Raw genomic sequence first — 16,422 nt, 5'->3', positions numbered from 1 at the left:
AAAAACTTAATTTTTTACTTCGTTTTGAGGTTATACTTTTTTACTTATTTTTTCAAAATTAGGGGCATATAAATTTAAATAGTGTATATAATATACAAATTATCTATTTAGAATTAATCATATTTGAATGATTCTGGAATATGCATTAAGTGAAGAGAAAATAAGATTGCTCATCGATTGGAAAATGGATTTGAATGACTGATAAAATAAATGCATAGAAATTTCGAACAATTTAATAAAACAGGTGCAGAAAAATTGGTTCAGAAAAGGAAGATTTCTATAAAATTTTCGAGCACATGAAGAATTGCTAACACTGGTTGAATTGAAACGTCGTAATTTTTTGGACTTAACTGAAGTCTTGCCAAAAGGAAGCAAAAGCGGTTAGTGAACTTTAACTAAACTCAAGTCTTGCTAGAAATAAAACAATAAAGCTTACAGTATTCGATTGAAGTCTTACCACAAATAAAGCAAGAAAGCTTGCAGACTTTGACTGAAGTCTTGCCACAACTGAAGCTATAGAGTTTTCTGAACTTGACTGAAGTCTTTCCACAGCTAAAGACATAGAGTTTTCTGTATTTGACTGAAGTCTTTCCACAACTAAAAACATAGAGTTTACTGACCTTGACTGAAGTCTTGGCACACCTAAAGACATAGAGTTTTCTGTATTTGACTGAAGTCTTTCCACAACTAAAAACATAGAGTTTACTGACCTTGACTAAAGTCTTGGCACACCAAAAGACATAGAGTTTACTGAACTTGACTGAAGTCTTTCCACGACTAAAAACATAAAGTTTTCTGTATTTGACTGAAGTCTTTCCACAACTAAAGACATAGAGTTTTCTGAACTTGACTGAAGTCTTGGCACAACTAAAGCCATAGAGCTAACTGAAATTGACTGAAGTCTTGGCACAACTAAAGACATAGAGTTTGCTGTATTTGACCGAAGTCTTTCCTCAACTAAAGCCATAGAGCTTACTGAAATTGACTGAAGTCTTGCACAAATAAACTCATAGAGTTTGCTGAACTTGAAGACCTGAAGTCTTACTCGAAATGAAGCCATTAAAATCAATGAACTCGACTGAAGTTTTGCCAGAAATGAAGCCATTAAAACCAATGAACTCTACTGAAGTCTTGCCAGAAATCACTCCGTGTAGTTTACTGAACTGGACTGAAGCGGCCGTTGCAGGGAGCGCAGCTGTGCGAGGCGCTGTCGTATTTACCAGGCCTCCCTCGAGCTATTTGCCTTAACTGGAAATCTCCTGCAGTAAAATTACTCTGAATTACCCTGACTTTTGCAGCTGAGTTACCCTGAGTTGTGGGGTAGAATTACTCTACATTACCCTGACTTTTGCAGCTGACTTACACTGAATTGTGGGTAGAATTACTCTGAATTACCCTGACTTTTGCAGCTGACTTGCACTGAATTACCTTGACTTGTGGGGTAGAATTACTCTGAATTACCCCGACTTTTGCAGCTGACTTACCCTGAATTACCCTGACTTGTGGGGTAGAATTACTCTGAATTACCCTGACTTTTGCAGCTGAGTTACACTGGATTACCCTGACTAGTGCGGTGGAATAACTCTGAATTACTTAGAATTTCGCAGTAAAAGTACTTTGAATTACCCTGATTACTGCAGCAGGATTATTGTGAATTACCCTGATTACGGCAGCAGGATTATTGTGAATTACCCTGACTACTGCAGCTGAAACGCCCTATATTACTCTTAATTATGCATAATAATTACTTTGAATCACGCTGATTATTGCGGCATATTTTCTCTGAATTAATTGATTTCTGCAGCTTAAATAATTTAAATTACATTGACTTCTGCAATAGAATTTCTCTGACCTTACTTTTACCGTAGAATTACTATGAATTACTCTGATTTCTGGAACAGAATTTCTCTGATTGACCCTTACTTCTACAGCAGAATTGCTCTGAATTACCTTGATTTCTAGAACAGAATTGCTATGCATTACCCTGACTTCTACAGTAGAATTTCTCTGAATCAACCGGCTTCTACAGTAGAATTATTTGAATTACCTTAATTTCTGGAGCAAAACTTTTCTTCATTACCCTGAATTCTACAGCAGAATTGCCGTGAATTATCATAAAATCTGGCCCCGGTTGCCATCAAGCCATTCTTTTCGGGTAATTTTTCATTATAAAATTCGCTGGAAAAATTTAATCTATTTTTAGCGCATTTTCTCATTTATGAAAAAATGCACTATTGTGCTCGCCATGTCCGTCTGTCCGTCCTTCTGTCCGTCCGTCTGTCCGTCCGTCTGTCCGTCTGTCTGTCCGTTCGTGACTTCATGATTTCGTCGACGAGAAAATGCGCTCTCTGTCACTCACTGCAGTGAGTATTGAGTTACATTTTTTATACTTATTTATATCAGTAACGAAACATACATTTTAATGTATGTTTGTATTTTTCCAATTTAATTTTCTTTCAGTGCATTTTCTTTATACATTACTGATGATTGTATTTGGAACTGCAGTGCCTTTGATAAATTTTGTACAAAAATAGAAATTAATGAAATGAAATTGATTTATATTGCAATTATCCCTATTCACAATTTCTAAATTAGTCTTAATTGCGAAAATAGAATTACATCACATGACAGGCCCATTTGCTGAATGATAAAAATGAAATTTAGCCATCGAATTCTAATGCTTTCCTTCAATTTTGGGTTTCATGTTTCTTATACCCAAATTCAAGCGACCAGGCAACGTACTAATTCACTGCCAAAAGCATTCAGATTTTGGAAGTTTAACATTCATAAAGAATTAATTAATTAAAGTAGTGAATAAAGGATTTGTGCCCATCCCAATTGTCCATGGCATGGAACCGCAGTCATCTCCACTGGATCCAGCAGCCAAGTTGCTTGTTCTCTTTGTTGCTGATGGATTGACTACAGCAATAGCATCTCTAGAACTCCCTAAAAATTGAATAGATTACGTATTCCGTGTTCTTCATTTCATTTTGTAGGGAGAACTATTACAAATCTTAATAAAAAATCCTGACGGCAATATCTGCCTTAGTTTTTTTCATGAGGCCGTTTCGAACTTTTATAAAAAAAAATATTTTATAAGAATATTCAGAATTATTTATTTAAGAATGCTATTTATACATCTTTATTCGCGTTAATTGCAATGTGTTTATACTCACTTTGAAGCTGAAAATGAGGCTCGTTCAGAAATGGAAGTAGCATGAATGTGCATGCATTATTTTTTGCACGAGGCTGTTTCGAACTTTTTGAAAATGTTTCTTCTATATAAATAAATATATTATTATACGTATTAGAAAATTCACATTAATAGCTTATTATTTCCGTGAAACTGATCATGAACGCGTGTAGGTATCCTCAATATGAGTAATTTGCAATGGGAAAGCTGGAGTTACGGTATAAAACAATTTTTTGTTATTTTCTTCTTTCTCGATAAATTTTACATATTTTGCTCCACTGAACAATTAAAATTTTCGCAAAAAACGCCATCTCGAAAATCTATCTTTTCTATGTTTTTTAAGCTACAGCATTGAGAGACATATCATCATCTGATTCGTAATGACAATATATAGCGACTGTAGACGCCTCTTTTCTGATGTACTGTACTGTGGCATTATATTCAATTGTACTGTACTGTGTGGCATTATATTCCATTGTACTGTACTGTGTGGCATTATATACAGTTGTTCTGTACTGTGTGGCATTATATTCCATTGTACTGTACTGTGTGGCTTTATGTTCAATATTGTACTTTCCTCTGTGCGATTATATTGTATTTATACTGACTGAAATCTAGTTTAAATTCGTATTTTGTCATCACTTAGAAATAAAAAAATTTCTGCAATATTCGTATTTCGTTTAATTAATTATTTCAACTTGTATGAATGCTGACTTAAACGGCATTTAAAATCTAAGCAGCTGTTTCTAAATATTTTCTATTAAACATTGGAAATGTTTAATAATTGGAAATGTTTAAACTGGAAATGTCAATGAAAAATAAAAAAATTAAAAATTTTAAAATCTTTCAAATACATGTAATTTATTTATGAATCCAAGTAGATTATTAAAGAAAATTATTTTATTAATTGAATTTTCTAGTTTCAAACAATTATTCTAATTAATCAACTTTGTATTGTAATAGCAATCATGTTTTTAAATGAATATATCTTTCAAACTAAACTAAACGCGCACCAAATATAAATCCAAGACAGTCGTTAGTGGTAAAAAACCATTTCCTTTATTCTTGTTTTCTTTGATAAATATTTTAAATTATTTATTAAACTTTTCGCTCTTTACAACAGTGACAAAATTGATTCCAATCAAAAATTTTAATGAAGTGGTTTTTCTATTCAAACGAAATATTCGCCGAGTCTTTTGCTCAGTTCTCCCTTTCAATTAGGCAGGAGCAGTGGCCGTTAACAGCGGCAGGATAAAAGATTATAATGAAGGATTCTCACAAAAGGTTATAATGAAGGATCCTCATAAAAAGTTAGAATGGAGGATTCTCACAAAAGGTTATAATGAAGGATCCTCACAAAAGGTTATAATGAAGGATCCTCACAAAAGGTTATAATGAAGGATCCTCACAAAAGGTTATAATGAAGGATTCTCACAAAAAAATATAATGAAGGATTCTCAAAAAAGTTATAATAGAGAATTCTCAAAAAATGTTATAATGAAGGATCTTCACAAAAGATTATAATGAAGGATGACCACAAAAGGTTATAATGAATGATCCTCATAAAAAGTTAGAATGGAGGATTCTCACAAAAGGTTATAATGAAGGATCTTTGCAAAAGGTTATAATGAATGATTCTCACAAAAGGTTATAACTGAGAATTCTCACAAAGGGTTAGAATGGAGGATTACCTCAAAAGATTATAATGAAGGATCCTCAAAAAAGGTTATAATGAAGGATTCTCACAATGTTCATTTATGTGGTCCTTGAGAATAACGATTATTTGTTGACTCCACTCATCCATGGATATTGTAAAACACAAGTACATTTATTATATGTCAAGAAACATATTCATAATATTCATGAGTGCCAGGGGGAGTTTTTTTATGTTAGTTATGATGAAGTGACTGATGAAAATGATGATTTATGTTCGAGAAGGGTTCAACTGTACATTCATCCCAGTAAATGGTAAGAAAGCGAATGATAATTTCATATGAAATTCTTGCAATGAAGCTATGCAGAAATTTATGTTCTGGGTGAGCAATACTTTAAACAATTTACAATATTTTAGGTGAACTTATACCTTAAATTCATTAATGTTTCACGCGAATTTTTTTTACCATAATTACCGATCTTAATTTAACGCTTAATAAGTTGACGAAATGTACCTTTTTCAAATTCTGAACACTATTGGCGTTTGAATAAAAATTATTGAAAGTCTTGGTGCTTCAACAACACTTTTCGAATTTTTAGAAAATAATCAATTATCTTATATTTTGAAACAATTTTAACGAATAAGTAAAAGTCCATGCGAAAACTGACTGAAAAAAAAACTGAAAAAAGTCAATATTTTGAGATGCCACAGGCAGCCGGCAAACTCCGGGACAATTTATCACTTAATTAATTAATATTGATCAGGGTCCTGATTATCATGTCCCCGTCAGAGCTACCCGCGATTAACGTGCTGATTAAAACATCTGAACTGCGCGCAGAAATACCGCGGTATTTACTTTAAAAAAATGCGCAGCGTATCCGTTATTCATTATATGCGCACGTTGAAAAGCAAAATATTTACATTTAATGACCAGTAATTATTTTCACTGAAGATTTGCTTTAAACAAGACTACACTCGAGGAAAAATATAAATTATCTTGTTTATTTTAAGTTTAAGGGTTGCTGTTGGGTGATGTTGTGATTGACGAATGTTTATATAGGGTTGATGTATTAATAATGGAGGATTGATGCACGGTGATCAGACATACAAATGGACACCGTGGTTCTTTGTCAACACTGTGTTTTTCTGTCTACGCTGGAATTTTTTGTCAACACTTCGTGATTCTTTGTCAACGCTGGGGTTCTGAGTTATCAGTAGTCGAGAAGAAGTGAATGGAACCTTGCCCTAATAACGCTTACAGTTTTTATCAACATGAAACTGGAAATCTATTGGTTTTCATGTTCATTGCTCAGTTTTCTCAATATTTATTTTGTAGATTATTTCGTGTAAATTTAAGTTGATTTTCTTCATATTTCATACAACTATAATTTTCTTAACTGTTTAACGTTGTAATGGACGTACGGTGAATATACGACGCGATTACTTGCTTTTAAATCATATTATATTTTAAAATATGATACCCGAAAAATCTAAGGAAACAACTCATGGATGATATTCTGGAAATATTTACAAGCTCCAAAGCATGAAATACGCGGTAGCCGAAAAATGATTGTATACAAATGTAGCTGAAAAATACACGGATTTTGCTCCTAATATTTAACTAACTCCACAATGATTGTCTTCGGATTTACCCGTTATTGGAAGTAATAATTGTGTTAGCAATTTTTCATATTTTTGTGCTAATAAAAATGATATAAGAGTTCTGCATTGGATATTATGATATTTGTTATTCCTCTCTAAGCCCAGCTCGAGGCTGACCGTAGTCAGCTTTTGTCAGCTCAATGAGATATGTTAGTGACAGGTAACCTGCTCTTCTATGGAGGTTGAATATACCCTATTGGTCACGTATTGTGGTTGACCATTTATTTGTGGTTACTTCACACTATTTAGCCATGTTATGTTGGTTGAATATACCCTGTTAAAGTAAATTAGCTTTAATACTACACAAAAATGTTTACCCTAAGCCTAATGTCAAAGAATTCCATTCCGCATATACCTTGCAGGTAATTATGAGGGTAAGAAGACAACTGTTTACATTGATTAAATGAGGTACTCGCGTGGATACCATGCAGGAACTCTCCAGGATACCATGCATGTATTATTATTTTAACCGCAGCCCTGTTCAGTACAGTCCCTGCTAATGCACTGTTTTAACGGCAGGTCGTACTGCGTTTTAACGGCTGCTCAGTACAGTCCCCTGCTAACGCACCGTTTTAACGGCTGGTCATGCTGCGTTGTACGGCTACTCAGTACAGTCCCCTGTTCGTGTGCCGTTTTAACGGCAGTTTATGCGGAATTTAACAGCTGCTCAGTACGGTTTCCAGCTCATGGGCCGTTTTACCGACAGGTCATGCTGCGTTTTAACGTCAGTTCGTGTGGAGTTTAACAGCAGCTTAGTACAGTTTTTTGCTCATGCACCGTTTTAACGGACGGTCATGCGTCGTTTTAACGGACGGTCATGCGTCGTTTTAACGGGCGGTCATGCTGCGTTACAACGGCCGCTCAGTACAGTCTCCTGCTCACGCACAGTTTTACCGACAGGTCATGCTGCGTTACAACGGCCGCTCAGTACAGTCCCCGGCTCATGCACCGTTTTAATGGACGGTCATGCGTCGTTTTAACGGCAGTTCATGCGGAGTTTAACGGCTGCTCAGTACGATTTTCAGCTCATAGGCGTTTTAACGGTAGAAATGACGAGCGGGTTATGGCTGTTTTTTTGACGACGCTTTAAGAGGCGCGCGAATATCCGACTGTGTTTGTGAGACAACGACGCAGTAATGGCGGCTCCAAAGCCGCACTAAAAGCACCATCATCTCAGGACGCGGTCGCTGCGGTAGGAACCTGTCTCTTTCCTTCATAAATTTCTTCAACTTGTCGGCACGATGTTTGGTCATATTTCTTATAAAAATTCATTTTTATAAAACTATTTATTATTTAATTTTATAAAATGAATGCCATATTTCTTGGAAAAAATTCATTTGCATAAAATGATTTATTATTTAATTTTATAAAATGAATGGCATATTTCTTAGAAAAAAATCATTTTTATAAAACTATTTATTATTCAGTTTTATAAAATGAATGCTATATTTCTTAGAAAAAATCATTTTTATAAAACTATTTATTATTTAATTTTATAAAATGAATGACATATTTCTTAGAAAAAATCATTTTTATAAAACTATTTATTATTTAATTTTTATAAAATGAATTTCATATTTCTTGGAAAATACATTATTTTTATAAAACTATTTATTACTTGATTTTATTAATTGAATGCCATATTTCTTAGAAAAAATTCATTTGCATAAACTATTTATTATTTAATTTTATAAAATGAATACCATATTTCTTGGAAAAAATTCATTTTTATTAAACTTTTTATTACTTAATTTTTTAAATTGAATGCCATATATCTTAGAAAAAACTCATTTTTATAAAACTATTTATTATTTAATTTTATAAAATGAATGCCATATTTCTTATAAATTCATTTTTATACAACTTTTTTAACGAACTTGTCTTGATTTATAAAGCTGCTTTTATTTACTTTTGTCTAACTTTTACGGTGTTATTTTCCACTTTTATTCCATTTCTCAAAATTATTTTTTCTGGGGTTTTCCAAGTTTATTTCCTAAATTCTGCAAGAATTTTTTTCATTTTTTCATTAAAATTTGACTACAATCATTCAAAATAAGCTTTTGATGTTTAGGCGGACACTTTTTTAGCATCACCTTACTTTCGTTATAAGTAACATTCGACCCTTCACAATGTAAATTTTTCAAATTTCAACCAGCTTGTCTTTCGCTACTTTCCCCTTCCAATAGTAACCGAAAATGTTACTTGAACATACCTTGCTTCACCCCTTCACATACTATATCCATATATTCTTATTCATATTATCATAATAAAATTATTAGGAAAAAGTAATTATATTATTAAAGCAATTTCTCTGCAGCAAGTATATTTTTAAATAAATAATTTTATGTAATTTTTTTATCCAAAATAATTTCCTAGTAAAAGCCGAATCATCTTTTCCTCAATTTTCAATAATTTTCATCGCTTTTTATATAATTATGTACCACTTTTTCCCCAGTCCCTTACACACTAATCATCATTTCAACTTCTCTTTTTCATACTTTTTCCCGTTAATTTTTTCAACATTTATATCGACATTCCGTCTCTCCTGCAGTCGCGTATACGCATTACGTCGACACTTACGCGCCGTACGCCGGCCATTCCCGCGGGCGTAATTCGCTTCCAAGGGATTTAAGAGAACCGTTGGGCTGAAAAAAACATTGAACCGTTATAAACATTAAGTCCATTACAACCATTATGACCATTACAACCAGTAAGGCCATTACAACCATTAAAACCATTACAACCAGTAAGACCATTACAACCATTAAAACCATTACAACCAGTAAGACCATTCGAGCTCTTCCGCGTTTTCAGCGATGCATTTTAGGGTAGCAGTTACTGAAAATCTTTACTTTTATTGCGAAAAGCTTTCCATAATACAATATTCACTGATAAAAATATATGACCATATTATTTATTATTAAAAATTTATTATTAAAAATAAATGGCCATCTGCCCATATTATCCAAATACAGACACACTTGCTTGCCAAAAGCATGAGCTGAGACTGGAAATATGCCCCCCTTCAGTTTGCCAAAATGGGTCAAAACGACCTATACAGGCACAAAAAATATGTATTGCAATCTAGACAAAGTCTCGCACATTTCTCCGAGATCTGTTATAGCCATCCTGTTATACTTCCAAATTATAACAGGATGTTATTGCGTCAAATTTTTTCTAAATATTGTTTAATGCCAAAAATATTCCTTTACTTAATCATTGCTTCACCTTTGTTTGCTTCAGCGTTATTTTCATGAGAATTCTTGCATTGTCATAATACACATTCTATGTTATTAATAAACACGTCGAATCAGGACGGGTAATTTTTTGCTTTTTAGAAATAGATAAAAACTTTTTATTCGTAATAAATTTTATTAAGATTGTTTGCCTTTTATATTATTAATGTACGACTTTCCAATTTAATAACTTATACCTTTTTTCATAACGTATACTATTTTGTTCTTAATTTATCAATTTTTATTCGTACAAATAACTCTTTATTAATAATTCAAATTGTAAAAATAACTCTTCATTCACAATTTAAACTTTTTATTCAGACTGTGCAGAAGAAGTTGTGTTCCTAATGGAAAAAAGACATTGCCGGCCCTCCCTGCACGCGCTGCCCTGGCCGCACCTGCTCTGAATTTCTGTGTTTTAGTGACCCCTGGGGAGGAGGGGGATGGAGGGGGTGACCTGGGGTCCTGGACTGTGGGGGGGTTTAGTTTATTCCTTTTCTATGCATAGAAAACACTATAACCAGTCTATTTCAACATCGCAATAGCATTACAGTATAGCAGAGATGCCTACTGTAAATAAAGTGAATGTGTAAATTCTTAATGTGGACAGACCGTGTACACGTTACCAACGAGCACACACCGTGTACACGTTACCGACCAAAATTCTCTTCACTTCGCAATTTACTTAAAACCAAGCCTGTAATTAAAAAAAATCTATAAAAAAACGAAAAACAAGTACATTACGCCTCATGACCACCATAATTACCCTAAGAACTAATTAATTACCCCAATTACTACTCCTCTCGGGCAAAGAAAGCCAAATTAGAAGAACTCTTGCCGATATCGGGTGCCGCCGTCCAATACTTGCCCCGGAACGAGCGAAAAAAATCTAGCCCGATCCTGCGGGATCTTTTTCAGACCTGCCGGAAGATCTGCCTAGATTTTTTTCCGATTTATCTTCCCGGTGCCTAGAATATGACAGGATTTTTTTATATGTATTGTCCAGACGCTGAGGATTTGGCTAGATCTTTGGAAATTAATCGTCCGAACGGGTAGGATCTGCCTAGATATTTGTTAGTTAATCGTCCGGACGGGAGGATCTGCCTAGATATTTGTTAGTTAATCGTCCAAACGGGTAGGATCTGCCTAGATATTTGTTAATTAATCGTCCAAACGGGCAGGATCTGCCTAGATATTTGTTAGTTAATCGTCCGGACGGGAGGATCTGCCTAGATTTTTTACGATTTATCGTCCAGGTGCCGAGAATACGACAGAATTTTTTTCAATGTAGTGTCCGGACGGGGAAGATCTGCCTAGATCTTTGTTAATTTATCGTCTCGACGGGAAGGATCTGCCTAGATCTTTGTTAGTTAATCGTCCAGACGGCTAAGATCTGCCTAGATCTTTGTTAGTTAATCGTCCAGACGGCTAAGATCTGCCTAGATCTTTGATAATTAATCGTTCAGACGGGCAGGATCTGTTTAGATCTTTATTACTTGTGGTTCATCATGGCGCAGAGGATCTTCGGGAAGAGGATAAGATTTCATCCTTCCCTCTTTCTCTCCCTCAACTCCCTCCCCGCCCTCCACCCTCTCCTTCCTTGCACTCAAACCTTTCCTCCACTCTTTCCCTCCATACCCATCCACTCTCCACTCCTCTACTTCACGCCTCTACTTCCCCTCCGTACAACCCTTCCCCTCATTCCCTCTTCAATTATTCACCACTCTCCACTCCCTCCTCACTTCTCCACCCTCCTCCACGCTCCCGCTTCACCTCCCCTCTATACTTCCAACGCCCCCTCCCCTTATTCCACATTTATTCACCCCTCCACTTCCTCCTCCACACCCCACTCTCATCTCACTTCTCCTCCCTCATCCACTCCCTCCTTCACCTCCATTCCATACCTCCCACTCCCCCTCTCCCTCCTCACCTATCCACCTCCCTCCATTCCCCTTTTCATACAAGCAGTCCCTCCTCACTTATCACCCCTCCACTCCCTCTCTCCCCTCCCCTCCCCCCCTCGTCAGGGGTTGTTTGCCCCGGTGCGGGCGGTCGTGCCTGCGGTGCTGGCGACGTGACCTGGCGATAACAACCCGCGCCCCTCCTGTTATCTTTGTCTTATTGTTATCTTGCTGTTTTAGCTTATTGTTATCGTATTGTTGTCGTATTTTCATCTTGTTGCTTGAATCTTATTGTTATCATGTAAATTTTTTCTTATTGTTATCTTGCTGTTTTTATCGTATTGCTATTTATTGTTATCTTTTTTCTATTTATCTTATCTACCTGTTCTTTTATTTTTCTCATATTGCTGTTCTCCTGTTTTAATTTCATTTCATTCGTATGCATATATGTTGTATTACCTCTTCTTTGTTTTCGCAGTTGTTGTTATTGTCGATGTTGCTGTCTATGTTTTCGTAGTTGTTTTTGTTGTTTGATGGTACGAAAAGAATGATTAAATAGTATTTTTTACATATATGTGTGTATATACTATATTAGCCACCCATGTCTATATATAAATAAGGTGGTAATAGAGTATACGTATTCATTAAGTCTAATATTGTTCTTGTGTTATGTTAAAGAAATGTGTAAACAATTATATAAAAATAATAGCAAAGATGAAAGGTAAGAACAAATTCTAATTGCGAGCTAAATTGAGCAGAAATTTAATACAACAAATCGAATATAAAAAGAATAAGCATCTTTCCATTATACACTTTCCCTCGCATAGCAGCATCAATACAATACTGATACAATATGTGATACAATACTGTAATATGTTTATGATATTAATAATAAAAATATGAATAATAATGATACTATTACTACTAATAATAATAATAATAATAATAAAATAATAATAATAATAATAATAACAATAATAATATANATGACTGGCATAACAATGACTGGCATAACAATGACTGGCATAACAATGACTGGCATAACAATGACTGGCATAACAATGACTGGCATAACAATGACTGGCATAACAATGACTGGCATAACAATGACTGGCATAACAATGACTGGCATAACAATGACTGGCATAACAATGACTGGCATAACAATGACTGGCATAACAATGACTGGCATAACAATGACTGGCATAACAATGACTGGCATAACAATGACTGGCATAACAATGACTGGCATAACAATGACTGGCATAACAATGACTGGCATAACAATGACTGGCATAACAATGACTGGCATAACAATGACTGGCATAACAATGACTGGCATAACAATGACTGGCATAACAATGACTGGCATAACAATGACTGGCATAACAATGACTGGCATAACAATGACTGGCATAACAATGACTGGCATAACAATGACTGGCATAACAATGACTGGCATAACAATGACTGGCATAACAATGACTGGCATAACAATGACTGGCATAACAATGACTGGCATAACAATGACTGGCATAACAATGACTGGCATAACAATGACTGGCATAACAATGACTGGCATAACAATGACTGGCATAACAATGACTGGCATAACAATGACTGGCATAACAATGACTGGCATAACAATGACTGGCATAACAATGACTGGCATAACAATGACTGGCATAACAATGACTGGCATAACAATGACTGGCATAACAATGACTGGCATAACAATGACTGGCATAACAATGACTGGCATAACAATGACTGGCATAACAATGACTGGCATAACAATGACTGGCATAACAATGACTGGCATAACAATGACTGGCATAACAATGACTGGCATAACAATGACTGGCATAACAATGACTGGCATAACAATGACTGGCATAACAATTCCTGCCCTCAATGGCGGCGCTCGTCGCAGCGATGCGTGAAATTACGCAAAATTGGCGTCACGTCAAAATTTTACGCTTGGTGGCACCGTAAATATTTGGCCACCTAAACGCCGACTGTAATATTTTTGTTTGCTTATGGCCACCTAAACGCCGGCTGTAATATTTTTGTTTGAATTTTGCCTCCCAAATTCCGGCTATAATTGCCTTGCTTGCTCAAAAATTTATTAAATTTTTTATATAATAATCACACAGTTAAATAATATTGAACACGAAAGAATTTATAATTTTTTGATTTTGTGTAGCATTATTATGTCTCTATTAACCAATAGATGAAAAAATTGGTTATTGTGCTACTTTTATCCATCAGATTAAATAAACAATCCAGACTTCATAATTAACAATTATTATTATTATTATTATTATTATTTTTAATAATATTATTAATATTATTATCATTATTCAATAGCGTAATCACCGCTTCTTACGCTAAATAACGGCTGCAATTTTGCTCGTTATTAAAGCAGTAAAAAATCCTGCCTATTTTATTCAATAAAAGTTTGTAAATTTCTAAACATCGATAAACTTTGGAGCGAAGCTAAGGTAGCGCACATCGCAAATGAATAAACTTAAGCAACTCGAACTTAGCCAACTTTTGAGCCTCACGGAGTTAATGAGGCTCTAGTCAACGCCTACTAAGTTCAGAAAAACTTACAAAGTTTTTAAGAAAACTAAACGTGAAAAATTCCTGAAAGTTTTACGAGGAAGATGCATCCTACCACCGTCACAATAAACTATTATAAAGTACATATGTAATATGATATTGGATAATTTTTTTGATTTAGTGAATTTAAAAAAGTAACTAATATATGGCTCATGCCGTGAATGCTGATTTAGGATGATATATTTGTTGAAATAGTGGGAAAGTTTAGGAGTGGATAAGGAATTCAGGTAAAGTTTAAATTATCAAACGGTATTTTTCGGATTACTTGTGATGAATTATTTGTTATTTTTATGTGTGTTCAGAAACAGAAATTGGAAAAGAAATGTAATATTTTGCCTTTTTGATTTATTTTTCTAAATGACAACCTGTGAAATAAGTAACAGGAACTTTCAGTACGACAAAGTACAAAGTTGGTCTAATTTTTGGATATTAATTTTTGCTTCTTAATGAGTTTGAGCCGACAATCTTATAATCAATCTTACAATCAATCTTATAAAAAAATCGACAATTAATCTTATAAAATGCGGGCATGGCAAATAAGTTATTGATCATAAGTCCTCCACGTGCAACATAAAACGATTTTTTAATCTACGTTATCACGAAAAACAAATACCTTCCAGTTTTTCTTAATTCTAAATATTTCTTAATGTGTCCTATAATCCCAGAATTATAGAACATTTCTATCATTTCCACGCCGGGGCGGAAATAACCAAAATATAATTCGTTGCCCTCGATTTTTAAATCAGCAATCATCTCGTCTGTTCCGCTCCCATGACATCACATCGACTATAAAGTATCATTATGCACCAATAATAATGCATTGAAAATCATCTTGGACGTATCAAGGTTGCCCGACGATAAGGCGCTTATTGGCCGCCGATTGGCCGCCTATAAAATAAATAATGATGGGCGCTGCCATCTTAAACAAGCGCGTAGCAATTGACTTGAAATTGCCTAAAATTGCAGGAAAGTTGACGGCCATTTAGGCGGGCCAATAAAAATAACACTGCAGCGATTTTGATGAATGATAAGTGTTATATAATCGATAAAGAAGAAGCATGTAAAACTTGTTTATGCGCAACTAGAAGTTTAAGTTAAATAAAAATCTACCTTTAGCTTTTGATAACTCATCTCCCAGATGGTTAAGAGGTTGACCGAGGGTAGGATGAGGGTGAGATGAGGTAGGATGAGGGTAGGATGAGGGTAGGATGAGGGTAGGATGAGGGCAGGATGAGGGTAGGATGAGGGTAGGATGAGGGCAGGATGAGGGCAGGATGAGGGTAGGATGAGGGTAGGATGAGGGTAGGATGAGGGTAGGATGAGGGTAGGATGAGGGTAGGATGAGGGTAGGATGAGGGTAGGATGAGGGCAGGATGAGGGTAGGATGAGGGTAGGATGAGGGTAGGATGAGGGTTAAGACCATCAATAAGGAATTAAGGGAAGGCTTCCCTCAAGTGGTCCTCACAAGCGCTGCTCAGGCGTCACGCCAGCACGCGACGCCGCAGCCCTCAGCACGAACCTTCCCTCAATTATTCAGAGGGCTGCGATTATAAATAAATGTTTGGAATTAAATATCATATTTTAATTGTAAATTTGCATGGATATTAAATATTAAAAACAATAAATAAAATATTAATTTATGTGGGAGAATTTCCATAACTATCAGACATTGGCGCACGTATTGTGAATATGAAAAATCTTAAATTGATGCGTAGGTTTCTACAAAATTAATATCAAATAATGGCGAAGGCATTTTAGATTTTAATTTATTTTAATTATGTAGGATATTAAATTTTGATTTCGTATGTTCAATATTTGCTTGGTAGTATAACTATTACTGCATATATATGCCGATATCATGGACAAAATAAAATTTTAAAAATTGCTGCAGGCCTGATGAATGAAATCAATATTCGATATTACGGAAGGCACAAAAAATTTAAGAAGAAATAAACTGTATCATTTTATCAGATTAAAGCCTGGCAGAAATATAGCTTTTTTACACATTTTAGGTATTATTGTATATTGTGTAAACTATCAGATATTGATGCAGGCTTTGTGAATATGATCTTCATAACATGTTGTTGCTGGTGCTCAATATATTATTCATGTTTAACATTGCTGCAGGTATAAAAAATGTTTTCATCATTG

The 16,422-nt window shown here is 34.8% G+C and overlaps 1 protein-coding gene across 1 annotated transcript; it reads left to right on the top strand.

Annotated features, from left to right (window-relative positions):
* Window positions 1-11,253: 11,253 nt before the first annotated feature.
* LOC108680763 (leucine-rich repeat extensin-like protein 5) lies at window positions 11,254-11,823 on the top strand. The gene has a single exon (XM_018169659.1). It carries the CDS (start codon window positions 11,254-11,256, stop codon window positions 11,821-11,823), a length of 570 nt encoding a protein of 189 aa, XP_018025148.1.
* The last annotated feature ends 4,599 nt before the right edge of the window (window positions 11,824-16,422 follow it).

The sequence above is a fragment of the Hyalella azteca genome, unplaced genomic scaffold (genome assembly GCF_000764305.2).
Source record: "Hyalella azteca isolate HAZT.00-mixed unplaced genomic scaffold, Hazt_2.0.2 contig7147, whole genome shotgun sequence".
In the NCBI taxonomy this organism is placed as follows: domain Eukaryota; kingdom Metazoa; phylum Arthropoda; class Malacostraca; order Amphipoda; family Hyalellidae; genus Hyalella; species Hyalella azteca.
The sequence above is the reverse complement of the archived record's forward strand: the minus strand, read 5'-3'. Positions and strand labels throughout refer to the sequence as shown.